The sequence below is a fragment of the Bufo bufo genome, chromosome 11 (assembly GCF_905171765.1).
Source record: "Bufo bufo chromosome 11, aBufBuf1.1, whole genome shotgun sequence".
NCBI lineage: Eukaryota > Metazoa > Chordata > Amphibia > Anura > Bufonidae > Bufo > Bufo bufo.
The window spans coordinates 11,297,876-11,323,767 of NC_053399.1; the positions used below are offsets into that span (position 1 = coordinate 11,297,876).

Genomic DNA, 25,892 nt, shown 5'->3' on the forward strand with positions numbered 1-25,892 from the left:
AGAGGGGATATCCCCCACCACAAAGCGGAGGTACAGTGAGGCACATGGTGGCACCATGCACCTCTCTGAGAGCCATATAATAGCTCTGTACAAAATGGGGCCACAAAAAACCCCGACGTGTCCTCGCGTTTCTACAAGGCAAATTATCTGCATACGTTTAGTCTCCCTGGTGAAGGACCCTTGGGTGGACGTGACTTATTAGCTCCGATGAAGCAGGATTGCAGGAAAGCTAAACACGGAGACATGATGTAGATCGTCACATCGACCGCTACCTCCAGGCGTCGGGGAACTCACAGATCATGTAGAAGAGCACGGCCGTGGGGCGCGCGCTGGAGAAGACCGTCTTGAATGTGTCATCTGTCAGGGAGGGAACCAGCTTCAGCGGGAGGACGGGCCTTCTGTTCCTGTATACGTCCCTCGCTACCTCATCATCCTGGACCCCTACAGTAAGGAAAGTATGCGCAGCTTAAATATTTACATGGGACTGACAGCTGTTTAAATCCTGAAAAGAAGAATGATACTGTAATCGCTGAGTCAGGAGCACATGACAGGAGCCATTCAAGGCATGGGCTGGAAAGATGTGTGTGGGGCACGGCGAATATTATGTGGGGGGGGGGGGGGGGGGGTAGGAGGTAAAAGGAAAATACTCAGCTCTTTAACCCCCCCCCGCCTAATGTTATGAAGGATTCTTATGCTGACGAAACAGCTCTGACCGGTCAAGGCCTGGACTCCACAAGCCTCGGAGGTGTCCTCTGGTATCAGATCCTGTGAGGTCCTCGGTGCGGCCTCCATGATGTAAATGTGATTCAGACCAGGCCGCCTCCCTCCCATGGTGCACTTAATGCCATCTTTTTTCCAGGTAAGTGATGCACACACCTGTCCATCCACATGATGTAAAGTGATTCATCAGACCAGGCCGCCTTCTTCCCATAGTGCAACCTGGTGCCATCTCTTCCCCAGGTAAGTGACACACAAGCACACAGCCATCCACATTATGTCCATGTAATTCCACAGACCAGGCCACCTCCCATAGTGGACCTGGTGCCATCTCTTCCTCAGGTAAGTGATGCACTCGCTCCCAGCTGTCCACCAGATGTAACGTGATTCATCAGACCAGGCAGCCTTCTTCCCATGTGCCGTCACAGTGTCTCAGTCCATACATAAAGGGAACAGGGAAGCCGTTGCAGTGAGCTCAAACACTGTGTGTCCACCACACATGAATGCGGGCTAGAACGTGGGAGAACCAATCAGCAGGGACTGTAGGGGAGGGTCACATGGTCAGAGGATGAATACCGCCAGCTGCCCATATAAGGAATGTTGCACTTTACGGCTGAAATGAATGCACAGGGGCCTCAAAAACTACAGGATCGGAAGATTACCTGGATCACCATGACTTTCTTCGGGCTTCTCAGGCTGCTCTTCCTTAGACACATGTATGAGGTCTAAGATCTGCTGAGTCTCTTTCAACTTCAGGTACTTTACCGGTGAGTTCTGTAAAGAGGGAGATAGTTAAAGTGATGACTTACCGCTGGGATAAGCAGTCATTTTTGGATTGGTGGGGTTCCGACATCTGGAACCTACACTGATCCTGCGGGGCTGATGTAGTGCCTACCCTCTTAAAGGAACTGTCCCATTAAAACAACTTATACCCTATCCATAGCATAGGGCATAAGTGTCTGATCACCGCTGGAGTCCCTGCCGATCACCAGGACAGGGGCCTGTGTCCTCCCAACTGAATGGCAGAGTGGACATGCGTGTACGGCGCCGCTCCATTCAACTCTATGGGTCTGCCGGAAATACCTGAGCGCTTGTACTTGCCTACCTGCAGCCAACCACATTGACTTTAGGCGATTTGGCCGCTGCTATGCGGGGAGAAAAAAGTAAACGGGCGCAATGCTACACCAGTGCTGCAGCCCCTTCATTCTCAGGATCGGTGGAGGTCCCATAACTCAGATAAAAAAAATGCTGATGTATGTCAGCGATATGCCATCATTTTATATGATGGGAGTGCCCCTTTAAAGGGGTTGTCCGCTTATCCTATACTGATGAACTATCCTCAGGATAGGTCATCAATATCAGATTGGCGGGAGCCCGAGTCCCAGCACCCAGCTATATGAAGAGAACGCAGGGCTTATATGAGCACTGCATTCTCTTCTCTGTTTACAGCTCCACCTTCCCATTCACTTCAATGGGATAGCTCTGTCCTGTTCAAGTGAATTGGAGGAAGCCATCCCATTAAAGGGGTTCTCCAGGCCGTTAATATTGATGACCTATCGGATCGGTGGGGGTCCGACACCCGGCAGCCCCGCCGATCAGCTGTATGAAGGAAAGGTGCGCGCAGTGAGCGCGTGCCATCTCCCTTCTATCTTCCTGCTTGCTGCTTGGTGAGCAGGTAGCCTTTCCTTTTTATACAGCTGATCGGCAGGGGTACTGGGTGTCGGAGCCCCCGCCGATCTGATATTGAGGACCTATCCTAAGAATAGGTCATCAATATTAAAAGCCTGGATTACCCCTTTAAAGTAAATGGGACGGCGGAGCTGTAATTACACCTGGTCACCACTGTAATGTCGATGGCGAGCAGAGAAGAGAATGCAGCGCTGCGTTCTCTTCATACAGCTGATCGTCAGGGTTGCCGGGTGTCGGACCCCCACCGATCTGATATTGATGACCTATCCTGAGAACAGGTCATCAATATAGGATAAGCAGACAACCCCTTTAAACACAGGGGCAGCAGTAATGGTGGACTTTTGTGGAGGTCGGGTACTCGGCCTACACTTACTTCATCTGGTCTCTTCACAGCCACGTTGTAAGCGACAGGAATGTTTATCCCGGACTTCTCCCTGGAAATAACAGCAACAATTTAACTCTGGAACTAAAAAAGTACAGAAGACTTATCACATAAACTAACATGAAAAGCTGGACTTACTCCGAAGATCTCCCCTACTCATAAATATGCAGGCTCAGATCAGCCATGCGTGCATACAGAGATAAGCGGCCAAGAGAGTATCTGGTGCCGCTTATTCACAAGGGAATGAACAGTCAGGCTTTTTGAAATCCTTCTTATAATACTAATAAAAACACTATAGTTAATAGGGTTTAAGCTGAACCTAGAGAAGCCACAGAATCTCACCTCTGTACTACGCCCACGCCGGCTTTCCCCTGTAGCTGCCAGGCCACGTCCTCCGCCGTCTCCATGTCAACTTCATAGGTCTCTTGCTGACTCAGAATAAAGATGACAGGTAATCCCAGCTGGAGGTGAACGCTGCTAAATTTATCAGGATCGTCGGAAACCTCAACCTAAAAAACATAGACACCAATGGCATCAGTCTGTAATGTCATATCCTATCATTTCCATTAAACTGACTAATCCCTCCGCACAAGGCACAGCCAGGACAAGATATGATCAATTCATGGGAGGGCCCGAGGGATGAGGTATTTTCTGGGGGGAAAAAATTATCAAAATCTACACTGAGCAAAAATATAATCGCAACACTTTCGGTTTTGCTCCCATTTTGCATGAACTCAAAGATCTGAAACATTTTCTAAATACACAAAAGACCCATTACTCTCACATATTGTTCACAAATCTCCTTTTCCGAGATAATCCATCCCCCCTCACAGGTGTGGCATATCAAGGTGCTGATTAGACAGTATGAATATTGCACAGGTGTGCCTTAGATTGCCCACAATAAAAGGACACTCTGAAATGTACAGTTTGATCACACAGCACAATGCCACAGATGTCGCAACGTTTGAGGGAGCGTGCAATTGGCATGCTGACGGCAGGAATGTCTACCAGAGCCGTTGCCCGTGCAATGAATGTTCATTTCTCTACCATAAGCCGTCTCCAAAGGTGTTTCAGAGAATTTGGCAGCACATCCAACCGGCCTCACAACCGCAGACCACGTGTAACCACCCCGGCCCAGGACCTCCACATCCAGCATGTTCACCTCCATGATCGTCTGAGGCCAGCCATCCGGACAGCTGCAGCAACAATCGGTTTGCATAACCAAAGAATTTCTGCACAAACTGTCAGAAACCGTCTCAGGGAAGCTCATCTCATGCTCATCATCCTCATCGGAGTCTGGACCTGACTGCAGTTCGTCGTCGTAACCGACTTGAGTGGGCAAATGCTCACATTCGATGGCGTCTGGCACGTTGGAGAGGCGTTCTGTTCACGGATGACTCCCGGTTTTCACTGTTCAGGGCAGATGGCAGACAGTGTGTGGCGTCGTGTGGGTGAGCGGTTTGCTGACGTCAGCGTTGTGGATCGAGTGGCCCATGGTGGTGGTGGGGTTATGGTATGGGCAGGCGTATGTTATGGACAACGAACACAGGTGCATTTTATTGATGGCATTTTGAATGCACAGAGACACCGTGAGGAGATCCTGAGGCCCATTGTTGTGCCATTCATCCACGACCATCACCTCATGTTGCAGCATGATAATGCACGGCCCCATATTGCAAGGATCTGTACACAATTCCTGGAAGCTGGAAACATCCCAGTTCTTGCACGGCCAGCATACTCACCGGACATGTCACCCATTGAGCATGTTTGGGATGCTCTGGATCGGCGTATACGACAGCGTGTTCCAGTTCCTGCCAATATTCTGCAACTTCGCACAGAAGAGGAGTGGACCAACAATCAACAACCTGATCAACTCTATGCGACGGAGATGTGTTGCACTGTGAGAGGCAAATGGTGGCCACATCAGATACTGACTGGTTTTCTGACCTCTCCCCCAGTAAGGCAAAACTGTGCACATTTCAGAGTGGCCTTTTATTGTGGGCAGTCTAAGGCACACCTGTGCAATATTCATGCTGTCTAATCAGCACCTTGATCTGCCACACCTGTGAGGTAGGATGGATTATCTCGGCAAAGGAGAAGCGCTCACTAACACAGATCTAGACAGATCTGTGAACAATATTTGAGAGTAATGGGTCTTTTGTGTACGTAGAAAATGCTTCAGATCTTTGAGTTCAGCTCCTGCAAAATGGGAGCAAAACCGAAAGTGTTGCGTTTATATTTTTTCTAGGCGACTTTTGGATTACTAATGCTTGTAGTGCAGGCACCTACCACTAGAGGGAGCCCCATGAGTTTCAGAAAGCGATGGATATGGATCGTGGTCAGGGGCTGGTCTGACAACGTTCGCTGACATTTCTGATCGGCCCTCGTCACTGATTTACAATGGATGAACACAAGTCTTGCCGATATGAGGCTGGGGTCTTCAGGGCTAGAAAAAAAAAAACAATAGGTCATTTTTTAAATAAAATAAATACATGTAGAGGTATTAATATGTATTGTATTTTCATCCTATGTCAGCCACGTCTCGGGATGGGAAGCGGTTAAAAGGGGTGGCCCACGAACAGCAGGATAAGTGCTAAATGAATGTTTGCTGGGGGGAAGGAGCCCACTGCTGGGACCCCCACTGATCACGACCCCTGCGTAAATGGAAAAGTAGTGTGCGTGCATGACCCCAGCTCCATCCCCATCTATGGGACTGCCAGAAGTAGCCAAGCACTGTACTTGGCAATCTCATAGACAGTGAAGGAAGCATTGGTCACACATGCGCCCTGCTGCCCTATTCAAAGTCTATGGGGCCTATGGAGACAGCTATGTACAGCACTCTGCGGTTTCCATTGATTCTCTTCCCCCCAGATTTGGAATGGAGCAGCAAGGCACATGCATGACCACCACTCCATTCATACGCCCCCCCTCCCCCCTGCATTCTAGTCTTCGGTGGTAGTCCCAGTCATCATCACCTATTCTGGGGAGGGGTAGGTGACCAATGTCATTTGCTGGAAAACTAATTTAGCAGTGCTGTGAGTTTTTTCCAAAAATGCTATAAATCAATGGTTTGCAACGTGGGGCTCTCCAGCTGTAGGGTACTACAACCCCAAGCATGCACAGGGTTGTAGTTCCTCAGCAGCTGGAGAGCTACAGTCTGCAAACACTGCTATAGAAGCAGCTCAGCGATCTGATGAGTAAATGATACAAGCATGCCCTCTGCTGGCAGATATTAGGAAGTGCAACAAAAAGTGCAACGGAAAATCTCATATTTTTGCAAAAAAAGACTTAAGGACTGAGAAAAAAAAGACAACATCTCTACCTCATGCTCTTCAGCACATTGCTCTCTGTGGTTACCACAAACTGGTGCGTGGATCCATGTGCAAAAGCGGCTTCCATGACATAACGGTGCTCTGAGGACAGGAGGAGGGAAAGAAGCGACTGAACAGCAGTATAAAACTAAACATCGGGATGCCACACATATAAAATGCATTAGATTTATGTCGCTAGGAAATGGCTGATAACAGGGAGCAATGGCTTCTACCCAACAGCTCAGACAGTGGAGACAAGACAGAGTATAGGGGTCGTGGTCTTCTTAATGTTTCTCAGCTCCTTTAATGTTATGTGTGCCGTACCTGGCGTTCCGATCGCCCGGACGTAAGTGAAAACAATGTTCTTCTTCCCTTTCGTAGCGTCTTCTAATTTCTGGAGTTCCAAGGTGGAGGTGATGTACTTGACTTTGTTATATAGGAGAACGCTGAAATATACGGATATGTGTGTGACGATACTTTCAAGAGGAAGTCCCAACATTGCTAGGATCACTTCATGAACAGTGGGCGCCCAAGCTGTGGGACCGCCGCTGATCCTGAGAACACCGGGGAACAAGCTGTCTTGATGATTTTCCTGGACAGCGGCGCCCATGTCCACCAATACGGGAAACAAATTGCAATGACCCCTTCCATTATGAGGCTCACCCGGGATCCTGGCAGACACATCCGGCAGTGACACCTCTCAATTACAGTCCTGATCAAAAGTTTAAGACCACTTTAAAAAATGGGAAAAAAATCCTATTTAGCAATGTCTCACTCTCATTTCTTCTTGTTGCATGTTGAAGCTCTACTTGGAACCTTGTTAAGATCCAGCCATGATACATAGGATTTTTTGCCATTTTACAAGTGGTCCTAAACTTTTGATCAGGACTGTACCAGGCAGATTTGCCTTTGACACCCAGTGATAGCTAATTTGAGAACATTCGCTGCGCCATATTGGTTGTCACCTAGCTTTCCAGGAAGAAGATAAAAGCAGACTATGGCTGGAAAGAATCATTTGCAACTAGACAGAAGAGACGCTGCTTCGTATTGTCAGGTGCGAACAGGCGCTACTCACAATAAAACATTGGCGACAATGGCGTTGACATCAAACAGCGTATCCGCGGGGAATTCCCGCAATAATTTGGATCCCCTGAAGAAGAAACGATGACGGATTAATCACGATAATTGGCTGGATACAGTATACTGAATCATGGAAAACAGCACAGAATCTATAGGTCAAATCACTGACATATATAGAAGGAAGGAAGGAAGAAGTGAGAAAGAAAGATATGGAGGGAAGGAAAAGGAGGCAGAAGCAAGAAAGAAAGGAAGGGAGGGAAGGGGGAAGAAAGAAGAATGAAATAAGCTAAAATAAGGAGCGGTCAGTGAAAAAAATAAAAATAAAAGAAGAAAGAAATAAGGAAAGGAAAGGAGAATGCCAAGAATAAAAGAAGGGAGGAAAGAAGGAAGTTAGAAAGGAAAGAAGGGGGAAACTAGAAAGAAAGGAAGGGAGCAAAGGAGGAAGAGAGAAAGGGAAAGGGGGGAAGGAGGAAGCATGAAAGAAAGGAAGGAAAGATCCAAAACAGCTTAAAGGGAACCTGTCATCCACATTATGCTGCCAATATTAACAGCAGCATAAAGTAGAGAGGGTGAGTTGATTTCAGCCTGTCAGTTATAAGTTAAAAGTAAAGCTACTTTCACACTCGCGTTTGGTGCGGATCCGTCATGGATCTGCACAGACAGATCCGTTCAGATAATACAACCGTCTGCATCCGTTCAGAATGGATCCATTTGTATTATCTGTAACATAGCCAAGACGGATCCGTCATGAACACTATTGAAAGTCAATGGGGGACGGATCCGTTTTCTATTGTGCCAGATTGTGCCATAGAAAACGGATCCGTCCCCAATGACTTACATTGTGTGTCAGGACGGATCTGTTTGGCTCAGTTTCTTCAAGCGGACACCAAAACGCTGCAGGCGGCCTCCAGAGCGGAATGGAGACGGAACGGAGGCAAACTGATGCGTTCTGAGCGGATCCTTTTCCATTCAGAATGCATTAGGGCAAAACTGATCCGTTTTGGACCGCGTGTGAGAGCCCTGAACGGATCTCACAAACGGAAAGCCAAAACGCCAGTGTGAAAGTAGCCTAAGTGGTTGCCGAGAACCAACCCCACAATCATTGCAGACTGGGCCTGGAAAAGAGTCCCGGCCACCTGAGAAGAGTCCTGCTTATTCATGAACTCTTGCTCTCCCCCCACCCGCTGATGACCGAACGCCCCCCGTGCAGTACAACCTCATTGGCTGCGACACTTCAAACGACAAGGGAACTACCCACAGGTGGAGAATAAGAGCTGCCGCCGCACTGTCCGGCCACACTGTCCCACCGCACTGTCCGGCCGCACTGTCCCGCCGCACTGTCCGGCCGCACTGTCCCACCGCACTGTCCGGCCGCACTGTCCGGCCGCACTGTCCGGCCGCACTGTCCCACCGCACTGTCCCACCGCACGCTCGCTTCACTTGGCAGCTGAGCACATAGGACGGGAGACTGGAGGCAGAGAATTGTTTCTGCTGCACAGACGCCCAATGCTTGTTCTGGAGTCTGCACAGATGAGAACACGCAATGCCGCCATATTGAGTGATGTCATATGTAGGGTCCGCAGCTGCCAAAACACACCACAGACCTCAGTTATAGGAGCAGCAGCCAGGACCAAAAGTGCAGAAGAAACAGAATATGGGTGGAAGTCACTGAAGACAACAGGAGCAGTGACTGCAATCCGATGAGTAACCTAAAGACATTGCAAAGTGGACACATTTTCACCTTTTTAAAGTCTCTGCTTGCTGTCGGTGAATGAATGAGTGAATAAAAACCTAATATTTCTCCCAGCTGAAGGTTTGCCACAATATACCCAGTGTATGAGACATCAGTGAGATAAACAGTCTGGAGTCCAGGAAGTGAACTTACCCTAACTGAACCCTCACTTATGTCCTTTACCCTCAGGGGGCGCTATAGAGAACTACACAACCTTTGTTCTAAAAATGAGTAATGATCCAATTTTGGCTTTCTCATTTGAAGGGCATCCGTCAGCAGATTTGTCCCTATGACACCGGCTGACCTGTTACATGTGCACTTGGCAGCTGAAGGCATCAGTGTCGGTCCCATGTTCATATGTGCCCGCACTGCTGAGAAATATGATGTTTTAATATATGCTAATGAGGCTCTAGGAGCAACAGGGGCGTTACCATTACACCTAGAGGCTCTGCTCTCTCTGCAACTTCAGGGTCAGACAGTGAAAACATCTTCACACCTAGATCTGTCAATCACAGTGCAGAGGGCGCGGCAGTTGCAGAGAGAGAGCAGAGCCTCTAGGTGTAACGGCAACGCCCCCGTTGCTCCTAGAGGCTCATTTGCATATAATAAAACATAATTATTCTCAGCAATGCGGACACATATGAACATGGGTCCAACACAGATGCCTTCAGCTGCTAAGCGCACATGTAACAGGTCAGCCGGTGTCATAGGGACAAATCTGCTGACAGATGACCTTTAACCACCTAACTGTTTTGCCCGAGTCCAGCTCGGGCAGTGGGAAAAGTAGTTAACTGGAGGGGGAGGGCTGCTTTAGATCCTGCTATCTCCTAGACACATGCAACTGGTCTCGTTTGAAATCTGACATTCCAGGCTTTCATACAAAACCAAAATGACAGCTAAAGTCCAAGCAACAGAGGAGAAACCACTGTTAGAAATCAAGTTGGGAATGCATTCACAGCATCCCGATTTCTATCAGTGATATCTTCCCCTGTACTGAACATAGTGATGTAATTCTGGTATTGTCTGAAAGCCATGGATGTCAGCTTTTAAACAAGACCAGATGCATGTTTCTAGTTTCTACCATTCAGGAGACAGCAGCATCTAAAGCAGCCCTCCCCCCTCCAGTTAGCTACTTTTCCCACTGCCCGAGAGGGACTGGGGCAAAACAGTTAGGTGGTTAAAGAGTAAAAATCAGAAAGCATTCCTGGCTAACAGAGGGGGGGGGGGGGGGGGGGGGGGGGGGGGGGGGGGGGGGGGGGGGGGGGGGGGGGGGGGGGGGGGTCCCGAGTGCCGAACCCCCCTGCTGGTGTCCAGGTGCTCTATGAACGGGCATTGGCCATAGTTTATCCCACACATCTCAAAAGACTTAAACCCACTTGTCTCGATGCCATGAGATATGACCTGATACAATTACATGACCCGTCCCCCATGCTTTTCATACCTGAATAAATAGGCCTTGTCCTCTGCACAAAATCGTAGCGCCGCCTCCTTGACACAGCGAACCTAAGGAGAAACGACAAAGCGTATGACTATAGGACTCCCTCTGTAGTATAACCCCTAATCTCCCCATTCCAGTCTTTAAAGGGACACTAACCCTGAAGTCTGTCTTCTCTCCCTGTTGTCAGCCATTTCCAGCAGAGGAAAAGTAACGGACAGATTCCTTAGGCTACTTTCACACTTGCGGCAGGACGGATCCGACATGCTGTTCACCATGTCGGATCCGTCCTGCGGCTATTTCGCCGTGCTGCCGGACCGCCGCTCCGTCCCCATTGACTATAATGGGGACGGGGGCGGAGCTCCGGCTCAGCACGGCGAAAGGCCGCCAGACAAAAATTACTGCATGTCAGGCTTTTTAGTCCGGCGGCTTTCGCCGTGCACCGCCGTGTGCGCCGGAGCTCTACCCCCGTCCCCATTATAGTCAATGGGGACGGAGCGGCGGTACGGCGAAATAGCCGCAGGACGGATACGACATGGTGAACAGCATGTCGGATCCGTCCTGCTGCAAGTGTGAAAGTACCCTTACCCCTGTGATTACTACTCTATCTCTTAAAGGGGTATTCCCATCGCAGACAACGGGGCATATCCTTATTGTCTGATAGGTGTGGATCCCACCTCTGGGACCTGCACCTACGCCGACAATGGAGAACAGCGCTTGCGCGGCCGTCGCTCCCATTCATTTCTATGGGGCCAACGGAAATAGCTGAGCCAGCGCTCAGCTACTTTCAACAGCCCCACAGAAATTAATGGAGGGCGGCTGCGCAAGCGCTTTGTGCTCCCATTCACTTGTATGTGGAGAGCGTTTGGCGGTGGCCGGACCCTGGGAAATCCGGGGTCCTCCAGCCACCACTCTCCCCGCTCCGTTCTCGGCGTAGGTGCATGTCTCGGACCTAGCGATATGCCCCCATTGTCTGTGATGGGAATATTCCTTTAACTGACCGATGCTAAGAAGCTCCTGCAGGTTAGAGCATGCTAGGAGTTGTAGTTCTGCACTGGAAAGAGTCTAATTTACCTCATTATATATTTCTTTACCTTAGCTACGGAAATCCCGTAGTCCTGGAGAACGCTGGATGACTTCTGTAATTCTTCCAGGAATATGACATTACCGGGACGATCTGCAATAAAAGAAATACGCGGTTTCTGGAAAAGCTGAGTGACAACCAACATGGCCGCCATTACAGCTCTTAAAGAGTTTGCAACTCTACTTTCCTATAGCACTTCAGCTGCTGTGAAACTACAATTCCCAGCATGCACACTTGCTCAGCTGTTCTCTGAACTCCCTTACAAAGGAATGGGGCATACTGGGAGTTGTAGTTTCACAACAGTGGCAGTGCCATTGTCTAGTATTACAGTCATACCTCCTGTATTGCTGCCTAAAAACTCCGGGAAAGCTGGGGATAATAATGTGTGTAACCCAACTTTCCCAGAAACAGATGTATGGAGAAAATGGCTGCACAAGTGAAAAAAATAGGACCCTTGCGTCCGAGTGGTTTTTCATCTACCATAATCTATGCAGGCCAAGAAAAACAACTACTGCTGCACATTTCTGGGGCCGTCAAGAAGGCAGCAAGTGCTGTAACTTTATAAAGAGAAAGCGGGCGCCAGAGCAGGCGGGCAGCAGAGAACCGAGTGCCATGCAGATGTAGCCCAAAGCAGCAGAGCACAGACAGGAGGGTTCGGCAGCTCAGGGCCATCATCGATACAAAAGCAATATCTGCTTTAGGCCTCATGCACACGACCGTCTGTATTCTGCGGTCCGCAAACTAGATGTATTTTGAGCTAGAAATAATGTTTTCAATTGGTGTTTATTAAAAATATGGAGCCCTTTATTTTGTACAGAGCTGAGATGCAGTAGTAGCAGCCTGAGGTGATGGATCATGTGATGGACCATGTGATGAGCGCAGTGACGTCACCAAAGGTCCTTTTCCTCCCAGGTCATCAAAGAAGAAGAAAGAAGAGAAGCCGGGCTGCGCGAACAAGTGGATGAGGTGAGTTTAATATTTATTTTTATTTTTTTAACCCCTCCATCCCTAATTCACTTTGCATTTTGTAATAAGAATGCTATTATTTTCCCTTATAACCATGTTAAATAAAATTTACACAACACCGATCTGTGAAGAAGTCCGGGTTCGGGTCTAGGTAGCAAACATGTCGATTTAAATGTTTTGCACTTGCGCTGAAAAACCGTGCATTTTTCCGCGACGCACCCGCATCCTATCCAGCCCTCACACGCGACGCCCGTGTGAAAGAGGCCTAATACATTTCACAGCTGAGGGTTTGCTACAGTTGTATTTAGTCTAGGTAATCCTCTGTGAGCTTAATAATCTAAGCTCCAGGCTGATACGTTACCTACGCTAATCCACTGTTGCAAATCATCAGCACAGCAGAGGTTTGTGCTTAGCTCACAGAGAGTTACTACACAGCAATCACTTACCTGAGCCGCTAAAATACAGCAGTGAACTCTTCCCGGGCGCCAGGCTGTCGGAATAGTCATCAGTGGTAAGTTCAGGCAGCACGTGTTCAGCGCTGATCATAAAAAAGCTATTTACATAGAGAAGCAGCAGGAAAAACCGGGAGAACGCCGTCATCTTCTGATCTGTGAGGGGTTCAGTAACACGGAAGACAGCTGAAACCGAGAGACACAGGAGGAAATGTCAGAAGACGCCGGTAACGAAGCAGTATGGCACTAACATATAGCATGGCGCTTATCAAAGGAAAATCCCTGACACTAGTGAGCTGTGAGTACTGATCCTGAGTTACATCCGGTATTATACTCCAGAGCTGCACTCACTATTCTGCTGGTGCAGTCACTATCTACATACATTACTTATCCTGTACTGATCCTGAGTTACATCCTGTATTATACTCCAGAGCTGCACTCACTATTCTGCTGGTGCAGTCACTGTGTACATACATTACTTATCCTGTACTGATCCTGAGTTACATCCTGTATTATACTCCAGAGCTGCACTCACTATTCTGCTGGTGCAGTCACTGTGTACATACATTACTTATCCTGTACTGATCCTGAGTTACATCCTGTATTATACTCCAGAGCTGCACTCACTATTCTACTGGTGCAGTGACTGTGTACATACATTATTTATCCTGTACTGATCCTGAGTTACATCCTGTATTATACTCCAGAGCTGCACTCACGATTCTGCTGGTGCAGTCACTGTGTACTGATCCTGTCATACTACGGTATATGCTTATCCTGAGGGGATAATCCCTTTAAGAAGACAGTCATCACCAGTCATATAAGACATGACTGCACAGAATTATAGAAATCCACTCATACTATCATGTAGAATCGCCTGCTGCAGACCCGGTGCTTGCGCCTCACGTGCAGGAGCGGCGTTGTGTGACGTGGATTTCTCAGTAATACATTTCTGTGTTACGATCTATGACAAAGGTAAGATATGTGCAGCTCGGAGCCTCACTGTGCAAGCGAACCCGCAGTGCCCTGCACTACCACTAGGTGGAGGAGAGAGCAACTTTTATTACAGCTTGCCAGCAAGCTGTGGCTTTCTGTCTGATATGAAACTACTACTCCCAGCATGGGAGGCTGTGGCATGGGAGGAGTGATTTCACAAAAACTGGACATTGATATGTTGGAGACCCTCGACTGACAATATAAAAACCATAACATGATCATTAGGGGCTTACAGTCACCCTCTATTGATATGACTGCACTATACTGAGAGCACCGGACCCCCTCCCCCTTAGGGCCCATTCAGACGGCTGAGTGCTTTGCGGATCCGCAAAACACGGATGCCGGCCATGTGTGTTCCGCAATTTGCGGACCACACATGGCCGCAACCATAATAAAAAATGCCTATTCCATGTCCGGAATAGAAAAGAGTAGGACATGTTCTATCTTTTCTGCGGAGCCGCGGTACGGAATAACGGATGCGGACAGCACATGGTGAGCTGTCCGCATCTTTTGAGGGCCCATAGAAATAAATGGATCTGCAGACCTGCCACAAAATAGCGGAACGGGTGCGGATCTGTTCATACGGCCGTGTAAATGAGCCCCTATAATGAGTACCGGACCCTCCCCGCTCCCGGGACCCTTCCATGTATGATTGGCCCCTTCCCCCTATAATGAGTACCGGACCCGCCCCCCTCCCGAGACCCTCCCATGTATGATTGGCCCCTTCCCCCTATAATGAGTACCGGACTCTCCCCCCTCCCTGGACCCTCCCATGTATGATTGGCCCCTTCCCCTTATAATGAGTACTGGACCCTCCTCGCTGCCGGGACCCTCCCATGTATAATTGGCCCCTTCCCCCTATAATGAGTACCGGACTCTCCCCTGTATGATTAGACCCTTCCCCCTATAATGAGTACTGGACCCTCCTCGCTCCCGGGACCCTCCCATGTATGATTGGCCCCCTCCCCTAAAATCAGTCCCAGATCCTCCTCGCTCCAGGAACCCTTCCATGTATGATTGGCCCCTTCCCCCTATAATGAGTACCGGACCCGCCCCCCTCCCGAGACCCTCCCATGTATGATTGGCCCCTTCCCCCTATAATGAGTACCGGACTCTCCCCCCTCCCGGGACCCTCCCATGTATGATTGGTCCCTTCCCCCTATAATGAGTACTGGACCCTCCTCGCTCCCGGGACCCTCCCATGTATGATTGGCCCCTTCCCCCTATAATGAGTACTAGACCCTCCTCGCTCCCAGCATCCTCCTGTGCATGTGTGCCCCCCCCCTATAATTAGTACCGGAGCCTCCTCACTCCCAGCATCCTCCTGTGTATGTGTGCCCCCCCCCTATGATTAGTACCGGACCCTCCTCACTCCCAGCATCCTCCTGTGTATGTGTGCCCCCCCTCTATAATTAGTACCGGACCCCCTTGCTCCCAGCATCCTCCTGTCTATGTGCGCCCCCCCCCCCCCCCCCACTATAATTAGTACCGGACCCTCCTCCGCTCCCAGCATCCTCCTGTCTATGTGTGCCCCCCCCCCCCACTATAATTAGTACCGGACCCTCCTCCGCTCCCAGTATCCTCCTGTCTATGTGTGCCCCCCCCACTATAATTAGTACCGGACCCTCCTCGCTCCCAGTATCCTCCTGTGCATGTGCCCCCCCCCCCCTATAATTAGTACCGGACCCCTTGCTCCCAGCATCCTCCTGTGTATGTGTGCCCCCCCCCCCACTATAATTAGTACTGGACCCTCCTCACTCCCAGCATCCTCTTGTGTGTGTGCCCCCCTTAAAATTAGTACTGGACCCTCCTCACTCCCAGGATCCTCTTGTGTGTGTGCCCCCCCTAAAATTAGTACCGGACCCTCCTCACTCCCAGCATCCTCCTGTGCATGTGTGCCCCCCACCCCTATAATTAGTACCGGACCCTCCTCACTCCCAGCATCCTCTTGTGTGTGTGTGCCCCCCCCCCCCCCCCCTATAATTAGTACCGGACCCTCCTCACTCCCAGCATCCTCTTGTGTGTGTGCCCCCCTTAAAATTAGTACTGGACCCTCCTCACTCCCAGGATCCTCTTGTGTGTGTGCCCCCCCTAAAATTAGTACCGGACCCTCCTCACTCCCAGCATCCTCCTGTGCATGTGTGCCCCCCACCCCTATAATTAGTACCGGACCCTCCTCACTCCCAGCATCCTCTTGTGTGTGCCCCCCCCCCCCCCCCTATAATTAGTACCGGACCCTCCTCACTCCCAGCATCCTCTTGTGTGTGCCCCCCCCCTATAATTAGTACCGGACCCTCCTCACTCCCAGCATCCTCCTGTGTGTGTGGCCCCTTCCCCCTATACTGAGTGCCGGACCCTCCTCACTCCCGGGATCTTTACGGTCCCGACAGTAGGACTCCAGCCAATCCCAGTTGGCGATCCATAAAAGTCTATGAGCGGAAACCCCCTTTAAACATTAAAGGCAGACACTTCCTTCTATAAGGCGGAGCGAGTGTTATCTGTGGTCGGGCTCTCCGGCGGACGCTGTACTTTAACCTTCGTCACTGTCTCTTACCTCTGTGCGCGGCACTAAAGTAAACGCCTTCCTCCACCTGCGTGGTCACCCATCATCACGGATCAGCCTGGAACGAGGCAAGACACAAAATGTCAACATGTCATATATATAAACGATCCGAGCCGCTTAAAGGGGGACTCCGGAATTGCAGTTTATCACGGGGAAGCCTGCCAGACCCCGGTGAATGGTTTCTTAGGCTCGGCCGATAACAGCAGGGTGGGAGACAACCTAGGATCACCCACTCTATAGTGCTTTCAAGATCACTGCATGCTGTCAGTGAATGAAATTACCCAGAGGCTGAAAATGTGTCCTGATCCTGCCCGGCTTGTAAAAGCACAGATCTCTGTAAGGGCGTGTTCACATTGAGCTGATACACTGCAGATAGCCTGTCCGGATTTTGCAGGTAGAAATCCACACACGGAGGAAAAAAAATCTGTGTGCTTGTGACAGTGAGGAGGAGTCTGAGTGGAGCGGCAGTCCTAGGCCCCTCCCACCATGTGCTTGTGCAGAGAGGAGGAGTCTGAAGTAGAGCAGCAGTCTCAAGCCCCTCCCACCATGCACTTGTGCAATGAGGAGGAGTCTAAGTAGAGCAGCAGTCCCAAACCCCTCCCACCATGCGCTTGTGCAGTCAGGAGGAGTCTAAGTGGAGCAGCAGTCTCAAGCCCTTCCCACCATGTGCTTGTGCAGTGAGGAGGAGTCTGAGTGGAGCAGCAGTCTCAAGCCCCTCCCACCATGCCCTTGTGCAGTGAGGAGGAGTCTAAGTGGAGCAGCAGTCTCAAGCCCCTCCCACCATGTGCTTGTGCAGTGAGGAGGAGTCTGAGTGGAGCAGCAGTCCCAAACCCCTCCCACCATACACTTGTGCAGTGAGGAGGAGACTAAGTGGAGCTGCAGTCTCAAGCCCCTCCCACCATGCGCTTGTGCAGTGAGGAGGAGTCTAAGTGGAGCAGCAGTCTCAAGCCCCTCTCACCATGCGCTTGTGCAGTGAGGAGTCTAAGTGGAGCAGCAGTCCCAAACCCCTCCCACCATGCGCTTGTGCAGTGAGGAGGAGTCTAAGGGGAGCAGCAGTCCCAAACCCCTCCCACCATGCGCTTGTGCAGTGAGGAGGAGTCTAAGGGGAGCAGCAGTCCCAAACCCCTCCCACCATGCGCTTGTGCAGTGAGGAGGAGTCTAAGGGGAGCAGCAGTCCCAAACCCCTCCCACCATGCGCTTGTGCAGTGAGGAGGAGTCTAAGTGGAGCAGCAGTCCCAAACCCCTCCCACCATGCGCTTGTGCAGTGAGGAGGGGTTTAAGTGGAGCAGCAGTCTCAAGCCCCTCCCACCATGCGCTTGTGCAGTGAGGAGTCTGAGTGGAGAAGCAGTCTCAAGCCCCTCCCACCATGCGCTTGTGCAGTGAGGAGGGGTCTAAGTGGAGCAGCAGTCTCAAGCCCCTGCCACCATGCGCTTGTGCAGTGAGGAGGAGTCTAAGTGGAGCAGCAGTCTCAAGCCCCTCCCACCATGCGCTTGTGCAGTGAGGAGGGGTCTAAGTGGAGCAGCAGTCTCAAGCCCCTCCCACAATGCACTTGTGCAGTGAGGAGGGGTCTGAGTGGAGCGGTGGTCAACAGAGACAGCCCCTTGAATGGCGCCGACCACACAAGCTCGACCACCACTCCACACCCCAAGACCCCCGTCCTGGTGATCGGTGGGGGCCCCAGGGATCAGACACTTGTCGCCTCTGTGGTTTTATGGGGGAACCTCTTCAATAGGAACAGAAATGTTTCCATTCACTGACAGAAAACAGATATGTGGAAAGCAGTAAAGAATTTAAAGGCGTTTTCGGCCCACTTGTCCTATTCGGGGGTCTGTCTGCTGGGATCTCAAAAACAGGGGTGGTCCTACCCCAATTTTCTGCCCTGTAGTCCCTCTCCATTACAATGAATGGGAGATCTATATAAGCCTGATGGGAGTTGTAGTTTCTCTCCGTCCCTGGCACTTACCCTCACGCACAGTCACTTCCCTTTCCTCCATCAGTCCCGGTCCCGCCTCCTCCTCACCCCACCAGCAGCCAGGGTACCACTAACCACCAGACTGACAGCCCCTGCAAGTCCCGCCCACCTGTCGCCATAGCGATCTCCCCCAGACCAACCACCATCCGGCTGTGGGCGTATTCTAACCCGCAGACAAAGGAGTGACAGACGTTCCAATCAACCAATCGCCTCCTTCTCTTCTCTTGGGCGGGGTCACCACGGTCCAATCCGTCGCCAGAGCCGTTCACGCTCGGGGGAGGCCGGTCCGCGCTGAGATGATTGACAGACATCGTTTCCTATAAGAGAGCAGAAACGCTAGGGGGCGTGTCTACGAGTCGCCAATCGGTTGGCCGCAGAGTACCTCAAATGGTCGGGCTCAGCTGATGTCTTCCAGCGGAGTTGTTTTGAAGAGAGGGAGAACTGCAGAGGAGAGCGGTGACATGCCCCGTCCTGCCTGACTCACCATGACCGCTGCCATCCCCTGGGCAGTGGAGCTGGGGCTGACGGTGCTGTGCACGGTGCTGTGCTCCCTGCTCTTCCTGGCGGTCTACGTGCAGCTCTGGCTGCTGCTCCGCTACAAGCAGAAGCGGCTGAGTTACCAGAGCCTGCTCCTGTTCCTGTGCCTGCTCTGGGCCGGCTGCAGGACCGTCCTCTTCTCCTTCTACCTTACGAACTGTGCCCAGGCCAATGCTCTGCAGCCTTTCCCGCACTGGCTGCTCTATTGCGCCCCCATCTGCCTGCAGTTCTTCACCCTGTGTCTCCTCAACCTCTATTTTTCACAGGTGAGTCTTCTTTGGGGGGGCGTCTCTGCTGACTTTTATCATGGGGGGTGCTGTTCCGCTCGTGGCCGGCAGGGGGCGCGCTGCCGTCGTCTTCCCCCGTCCTGTGATTCGAGTCTTCAGATAAGTTCTTGTTTTGCAGAAGGTGACGTAACTGCTTTTTAACTCTTTATTCTCTGGGGCTGTGTGTAAGCTTGTACCCCCTGTGGCCTGCGGGGGGAACAGGTGGTAAATCTGTGCAGGAATGGGGCTTTGAATATTTTAGGGTGTATGTGGCCCCCAGGGGGGGTACTGACTGGTAAATCTGTGCAGGAGTGGTTGTCTTTGTGCCCCCTGTGGCCTGTTGGGGGCGTGCTGACAGGTAAATGGGTGCAGGAATGAGTCTCTGCTTATTTTGGGGTGCATGCTAACCGGCTTATCGGTGCAGGAGTGGGTGTCTATTTTGGGGTGCCTTTGGACTGTTGGGGGCGTGCTGCTCCCCTATAGTATTTGAGGTAAAGCTGAATGTTTCCTGTACTGTGCAGCTCAGGATGACATCACTGGTTATTCCCCATGTGGCCTCCGGGGGGCGCGTTGCTCTCCTCCAGGATGCATTGTCTTCCTTGCATGCCTTCCAAAGCTTTAATGCAATTCCCTATCTGTCCTGTGGGGGTCGTGCCAATTTATTTTTTTCAACATTTCTTGCTCCTTTTTTTTTTTTTTTTTTTAAGTTCTTTTCCCTTCGGTGACATCACTGTTAAACTCTTTGCACCCTGGTGCTTTGCAGGGTGTTTGCTCTTCCTTCTGCAGGAGGCGTGCGTGCGGCTTGTCAGGGATCAGCTGTTACATGTGCAGTAACGGGTGACATCATTGGTTAACCCCCTCCTCACCGTGGAGCTGCTTACTCATGCTTTGTCGGGGGGGTGAGGGCTTCCTGCAGAGATGCTGAGTTACGGTTGATGGGGGAAACCTCATCGACCAATGGGTTTATAATCTTGTAGGGTCATTTCTTTGTGATAATGTATAGCAGAGCTGAGTTTGTCATTTTGGCATTACTCATGATACTGGTGGTGCGCACAGATCAGCCACTGACAGGTGAAGGGAATGACCTGATTATCTGGTGACGATGGCGTCTGGGGGGGGGGGGGGGGGGGGGTGTATTGGGCCACAAGTGACCAGTCCGCACTTGACGTTGATGTGTAGGTAATAGGAAAATGAGGAAGCGTAAGGATCTAATTGTGGCTAGACAACTGGGTCAGAACACTTCCAGCAAAGGAAGAGAGCATATTTAAGAAAAACTACCACAAGAGGACACAGTTTTAAATTAGAGGGGCAAAGGTTTAAAAGTAATATAAGGAAGTATTACTTTACTGAGAGAGTAGTGGATGCATGGAATAGCCTTCCTGCAGAAGTGGTAGCTGCAAATACAGTGGAGGGGTTTAAGCATGCATGGGATAGGCATAAGGCCATCCTTCATATAAGATAGGGCCGGGGCTATCCATAGTATTCAGTATATTGGGCAGACTAGATGGGCCAAATGGTTCTTATCTGCCGACACATTCTATGTTTCTATGGCCGGACTTGTGGGGTGTTCCTGAAATGTAGTGTCTTGTACCTACCAACCAGATGTGGTGACAGGGTAAATGACGGCCAAGACAGATTGCTGACAACATTACTAGTAGTGATGATAGAGAGGTGTCAGGACGTCACAGCTGGCTTTGTACCTCCAGACTGATCAGGGCACCCATGCTGACGCCTGACCACTTGTGAAAATGCCGGCAGTGCACGTGTGGGCGTCAGAATTGGAGCAACGGAAGAAGACTGTGGTCTGAGGAATCTGGTTACATCATGTGGATGGCCGGGTACGTGTGTGCCGCTTACCTGGAGAAGAGGTGGCACCAGGGTTAGAAGGACTGGTCTGAGGAATCTGGTTACATCATGTGGATGGCCGGGTACATGTGTGCCGCTTACCTGGAGAAGAGGTGGCACCAGGGTTAGAAGGACTGGTCTGAGGAATCGGGTTACATGTGGATGGCCGGGTACGTGTGTGCCGCTTACCTGGAGAAGAGATGGCACCAGGTGCACTATTGGAAGAAAAGCTGGCGGAGGCATCAATGTTCTGCTGGAAACTTTAGGTCCTGGCATCACGTGGACGTGACACCTACCTAACCATTGTACAGTATAAAGGCAAACTCTTCTGCTGCTCAGTCTCCTACTCTTTGGTACCCAGTAGGCACCAGGTTCAGTAAATGACCTGTATTTTATCTATAGCAGTGGTGGCTCACCTACCACCTTTATGGGGGCTAAGGCTCAGCCCCGGACTCCATCGGCGGGTCCACACTGTACACTTGTCTCCTCCACAGCAGTTATGGCGGACAGATGACCTCCCGTGCACCGCGAACCTCCATCATAGCAGAATAAGGCAGGGCACGTGCGGAGTCGTCTCTGTATCTCTAGCTCATTAAGGAGAGTTCATGTATGGCCACCTACCTGCTACGAATGAGGGGGTGGAGGGAGACTTGAGGCCTCTTCCATTCTCTACATATATATCAGATAAATGCAGGCACACAAAGGGAATCCAAAAACTTTTTGTGGGCTGAGGATAGGCCATCGAAGTCGGGGTGTCGAGAGCCGGACCAGACAACCAGCTGTTTGGGGGGGATCATCAGGACTAGGCTGAGGGACCCTGCACCATTGCTACGAAGAAGACCCTGTTCCAGTAAACCCTGGAGAGGCTGCTGCTCTCTCGGACACCCCCCTGCCATCAGCTGGGGGGCTCACAAGGTCACCCATCACCCCCCCCAACCACCACCACCACCAATCTGGCATTCGTGATCCTGAGGAAAAGCCATCAATATCTAGAACTCGTTAAAAAAAAATATGGCGTTTGTCGTCTTGGGAACGAAATAAGGGTGGAACTACCAGGATAGCGGGCTATGGGGCCCGATGTTCAAGGGGCCCGTCTCCATTCAGGTATAAGGTGCAGTTAGCAATGGCTATGGCCAATGGAAGAGGGTGGGATATTGAATTCTGCCCCACTGGATTTTACTTTAGGGACCATCCTGCTGTGTGCGTTCTCCACGCCCTGCGATATTACTGAGAGGTTACTACAAGGAGACTTGAGGAGCTCTGCAATTATTGGGCAGCCGTCTTTAGTACTCTGCCCCCAGCAATGTCTTGTAGTCACCCGCAAAGGCTCGCCCCAAATTATTACACACTGTCCGTGTTATAAAGGACCAGACGAACAGGAAGCGGACAAGGGGGAGAAGTAAATTTTTATTTTTCTGGGGTGCATGTGTATTTTTGTCAATAGCTCCTCGCCCCCGTGTGGTTGCAGATGGCTCCCTGCCAGCCATTACGTCGCCATCCGCCTGGGTTCTGCTTTCAGCTGCAGCGTAATCTCCTTTCCTCCTCTTTCATCGCGCTGAACCATTGGGGGGGGGGGGCGTTAATGTGGCTCACCGTGCACTGCCTTACTCTAGGCTGACTCGTTTCTGGCTATCAAATGGTTAACTTGCATTGGATGTAAGCGTTAATGGTACAGTAATGGCTTGGTGAGAAACTAATATATATAATATATATATATATATATATTGGGAGGACATGTGTTTAGGGGGCGTCACTGGGATGAGGGGCAGGATTTGGCGGACTGTATATTCCATTCAACCCCCACATAAATCTGCACCGACCAAGTATGAGTTTGGGGTTAAGGGGAAAAGTTGGCGCTGGCTTATCTCCTGGGGGCTCTTTCCACTGTCAGTAGGGGGGCAGTAAGGTCAGGGATCGTCCGCCATAAATGACCTTTCACCGATCCATAGGACGAGTCGTCATTCTGTGATCAGAGACCCCCCCCCCCCCCCCCCCACCACAATCATCCTAAAGGGGGTCCCCTGTGTAAGTGTAGGGGTAGCGTGCTTGCGGGACCGCTGCCCCATTTTCTGACTATGGTGGATAGGTGATAAATGTTTATGGGACTTTTTTTTTTACCCATATCCTCCACCGAGGACCAGATAATACGACTGTGTGAAACCAGTGGTCACCATTAATGGTCACCAGCAAGCTGGACACAGCTTCTTCAGTTGGCTGCATCGGGGTCATCTGGTCGGTCCAGAAGCCGTGGTCCTCTGCTGTGCGACCAGTTGGTGCATGTAATACACGTACCTACAGTCTGTAAAAGCTCTCGGACTCTTCTCCTCTGTGGCCGTGAGCTCCGGAGACGAGGTCGTCTATTAACCTTGTTGTCTGTCTTTTGTTTTCCAGGTCATTTTCAAAGCCCGCTGCTCCCCAGAGTTCAATAGATACAAGTAAGTATAAAGATCTGACTCTTGGGGCCCTTCGACATGCGCAGAGCAATGGCTGGGATCGAACCGTTAGTTCCCGATCATTGGCCGCTTGATGACTTTCTTAAAGGGATTGTCTAGAATTAGAAAAACAAGGCTGCTTTCATCCAAAAAAAAAAAACAGAGCCACAGGTGGTGTGGGGTATTACAGATCGGCCCCGATAGAATGGAGCTGTAATGCTAGACACAACCCATGGACCGGGGTGGTGCTGTTTTGGGAATAAAGCGGACATGTTTTTGTGATGCTGGAGAACCCGCACCTATAAGTCAATGGGGGCATATCCTAGCAATATGCCCCGATTGTCTGTCATGAGGAGCATTCTTGTTGTAGATTATCCCCCTAGCCACAGGATGGGGTGTGACTATTAGATCAGTGGGGGTCCTACCACTGGAACCTTCATCAATCACAAGGACAGGGGCCCCTCAGAGCGCCCCGAAGTGAAGGGCACAGGAGGGAGGAGCGCTGTGCTCTGCAATCCCCGGACGTCCTGGAGAGCGGAGCGGCAGTGCGTGTGCTCAACCCGCTGCTCTGAGAAGTATGGTGCACCCGATTTTGTGATTGGTGGGGGGGCCCCAGCGGTGCGACCCAGAGTGGTCGAATGGTTACCTCCTATTCTGAGGATAAGGGATAGCTTTTTAACAATCCCCCTTAAAGCTGAGGGAATATCTGTGGCTAAAGGGGAATCTGAATGAATGGAATCTTTAAAATTTTCCCTTTAAAAGGGATATTCCAGTTTATTTGTTTATAGAATAGTAATCTTACAACTTTCTAATCTACATGTTTAAAGTTCTACATGCATACCTGTTTTATGTCAGGTGGTTGACCGCTATATGCGGTAGAATTGTATAGCCCATGTAGGAGTCCTGTGTAATGTCTCCATGGCATCGGTCATGTGACTCTTCACATCACATAATCCCTGACCTTCAGTAAGCTGTAGTGTTACATGGGCTGCTGGGTCGTCGGCACACAGGACACTACCATGTGATAAGTAAATGGGACTAGTCGTGGGAATCATAACTTTTAGTACAGTAACTACATTCCTGTGTATTTACATGGCTACTTGTCTCTAGGTGATTTGTAAAATGTCCACCTGTCTCTTGGTGATGTAATTTTACTAGTTTAGTGTAAGGGAAAAATAGATCTGCTTCTAGACAGACATAAGATACAGCTGCAGATAATACTGTATATGTTCTGCTCCTCAATATACTACTCACCTGTTAACTGAAAACCAGGTCACATGATACATGAGGGTCACATGACTGACACCAGGTTTAGTCCTATCCAGCTCTCCTATGGATGCATTTTACAGGACTAAACTGGGCCATACCATATATATTTTTTTTTTTTCTTCTCCTACTTAGGGAAGGCTACTGTATGGATATAATAATGCCCCCCCCCGCCTCTTTTACAGGATCCCGCTACACTTCGGGTTTCTTATCACTAGTCTCGCCTTCCTGATAGTGAACGTATCTTGCATATTGATTGGCAACGGGGAGGACGACCAGCACGGATGGATAACCATGGTCAGGATGATCTTCAGCGACTGTCTCTTTGCCGCCTGCTCCATCTCCCTGGCCAATAACACCTATAGGATCGCCAACATGTCTCCGGCCTACGTTTACCTAGAATCTAAGGTAGGTCTATAGACCGTCAGTGTTGTCATGGGGAGGCCGGGCCTCTCATTGCAGCTGAACCGATCAATTTGGTTCTGCCTGTACTAGAATACCCTTGCAGTCTGATGGCAGAATCCTCCGTCCCCAGATCTGATACAAGGAGCCCATTCTCCACGTGTCGGCAATATCCACGCTGGCCGTCCCATTGCACCTGCACCACCGATATACTAGGAAAGTGATCCAAAATTAGTTAGATGTATATAAAACTTACTTACTTAATAATATTATCTTCTAAAATAAATAGCCCTCAAGATAGATCCTAATGGTACAAATAAACAAAGACAAAAAAAGCCTTGTGTAGTAGGAGAGGTAGTGCACGGCGGCACGTTTTAAATGGAAACCGTTTGTCCTACCGGTGGGTTCCAAGATGCATCAATTCTCCCGATGACCAGGGTGAGGATATCCCATGGAGGAGTAGAGTTGTTGCAAGTAAATTGGGAGTTGGGACTGCCTATCCCTGGTATTGCCCATAGGTGTGGGTGCTAAACTGGCCCTGATAGCCTAACCACAGGGCACCCGCGACGTGGTCCGGAACCTTTCTCTAATTAGACTGGCCCCAGTTCGCCCTATCCTAGTTGATCCCTACATGCATGTTTCGCTTTCAGATAAGGTGAAAAGCTCATCGGGGGGAACGCAGAGGAGCTGGGCATATGTTAAGCAAATACAAAAATAAATACTGAGTAATAGTGCAAGCAATGGGTTTCTGTCAATGCTCAAAGG

The 25,892-nt window shown here is 50.3% G+C and overlaps 2 protein-coding genes across 8 annotated transcripts in view; one reads left to right on the plus strand and one right to left on the minus strand.

The window, feature by feature from the left end:
* The window catches only part of TXNDC16 (thioredoxin domain containing 16), a 75,666-nt gene extending 57,215 nt beyond the window's left edge, over window positions 1-18,451 (minus strand). For 4 of the 7 annotated variants that reach the window (XR_005774719.1, XM_040411149.1, XM_040411147.1 and 1 more), the window contains exons 1-13: window positions 18,371-18,451; window positions 16,426-16,465; window positions 12,843-13,034; window positions 11,441-11,523; window positions 10,353-10,414; window positions 7,175-7,249; window positions 6,424-6,545; window positions 6,111-6,201; window positions 5,078-5,234; window positions 3,131-3,297; window positions 2,780-2,840; window positions 1,380-1,491; window positions 295-441 (exon numbers count right to left, since the gene is read on the minus strand). Coding sequence is in view for 6 of the 7 variants with exons in the window: in XM_040411149.1 (XP_040267083.1) it covers window positions 295-441; window positions 1,380-1,491; window positions 2,780-2,840; window positions 3,131-3,297; window positions 5,078-5,234; window positions 6,111-6,201; window positions 6,424-6,545; window positions 7,175-7,249; window positions 10,353-10,414; window positions 11,441-11,523; window positions 12,843-12,996 (1,231 nt within the window). In the remaining variant the exon portion in view is untranslated. Of the gene's footprint in view, window positions 1-294; window positions 442-1,379; window positions 1,492-2,779; window positions 2,841-3,130; window positions 3,298-5,077; window positions 5,235-6,110; window positions 6,202-6,423; window positions 6,546-7,174; window positions 7,250-10,352; window positions 10,415-11,440; window positions 11,524-12,842; window positions 13,035-16,379; window positions 16,466-18,370 lie in introns of all 7 variants that reach the window. The other 3 variants (XM_040411151.1, XM_040411150.1, XM_040411146.1) reach the window with 2 other exon arrangements.
* A 290-nt stretch (window positions 18,452-18,741) lies between these two features.
* Window positions 18,742-25,892, plus strand: part of GPR137C (G protein-coupled receptor 137C) — a 15,942-nt gene continuing 8,791 nt past the window's right edge. Inside the window, exons 1-3 of the mRNA XM_040411152.1 lie at window positions 18,742-19,182; window positions 23,419-23,462; window positions 24,911-25,133. Coding sequence (XP_040267086.1) covers window positions 18,865-19,182; window positions 23,419-23,462; window positions 24,911-25,133 — 585 coding nt within the window. The 5' untranslated portion in view covers window positions 18,742-18,864. The remainder of the gene's footprint in view (window positions 19,183-23,418; window positions 23,463-24,910; window positions 25,134-25,892) is intronic.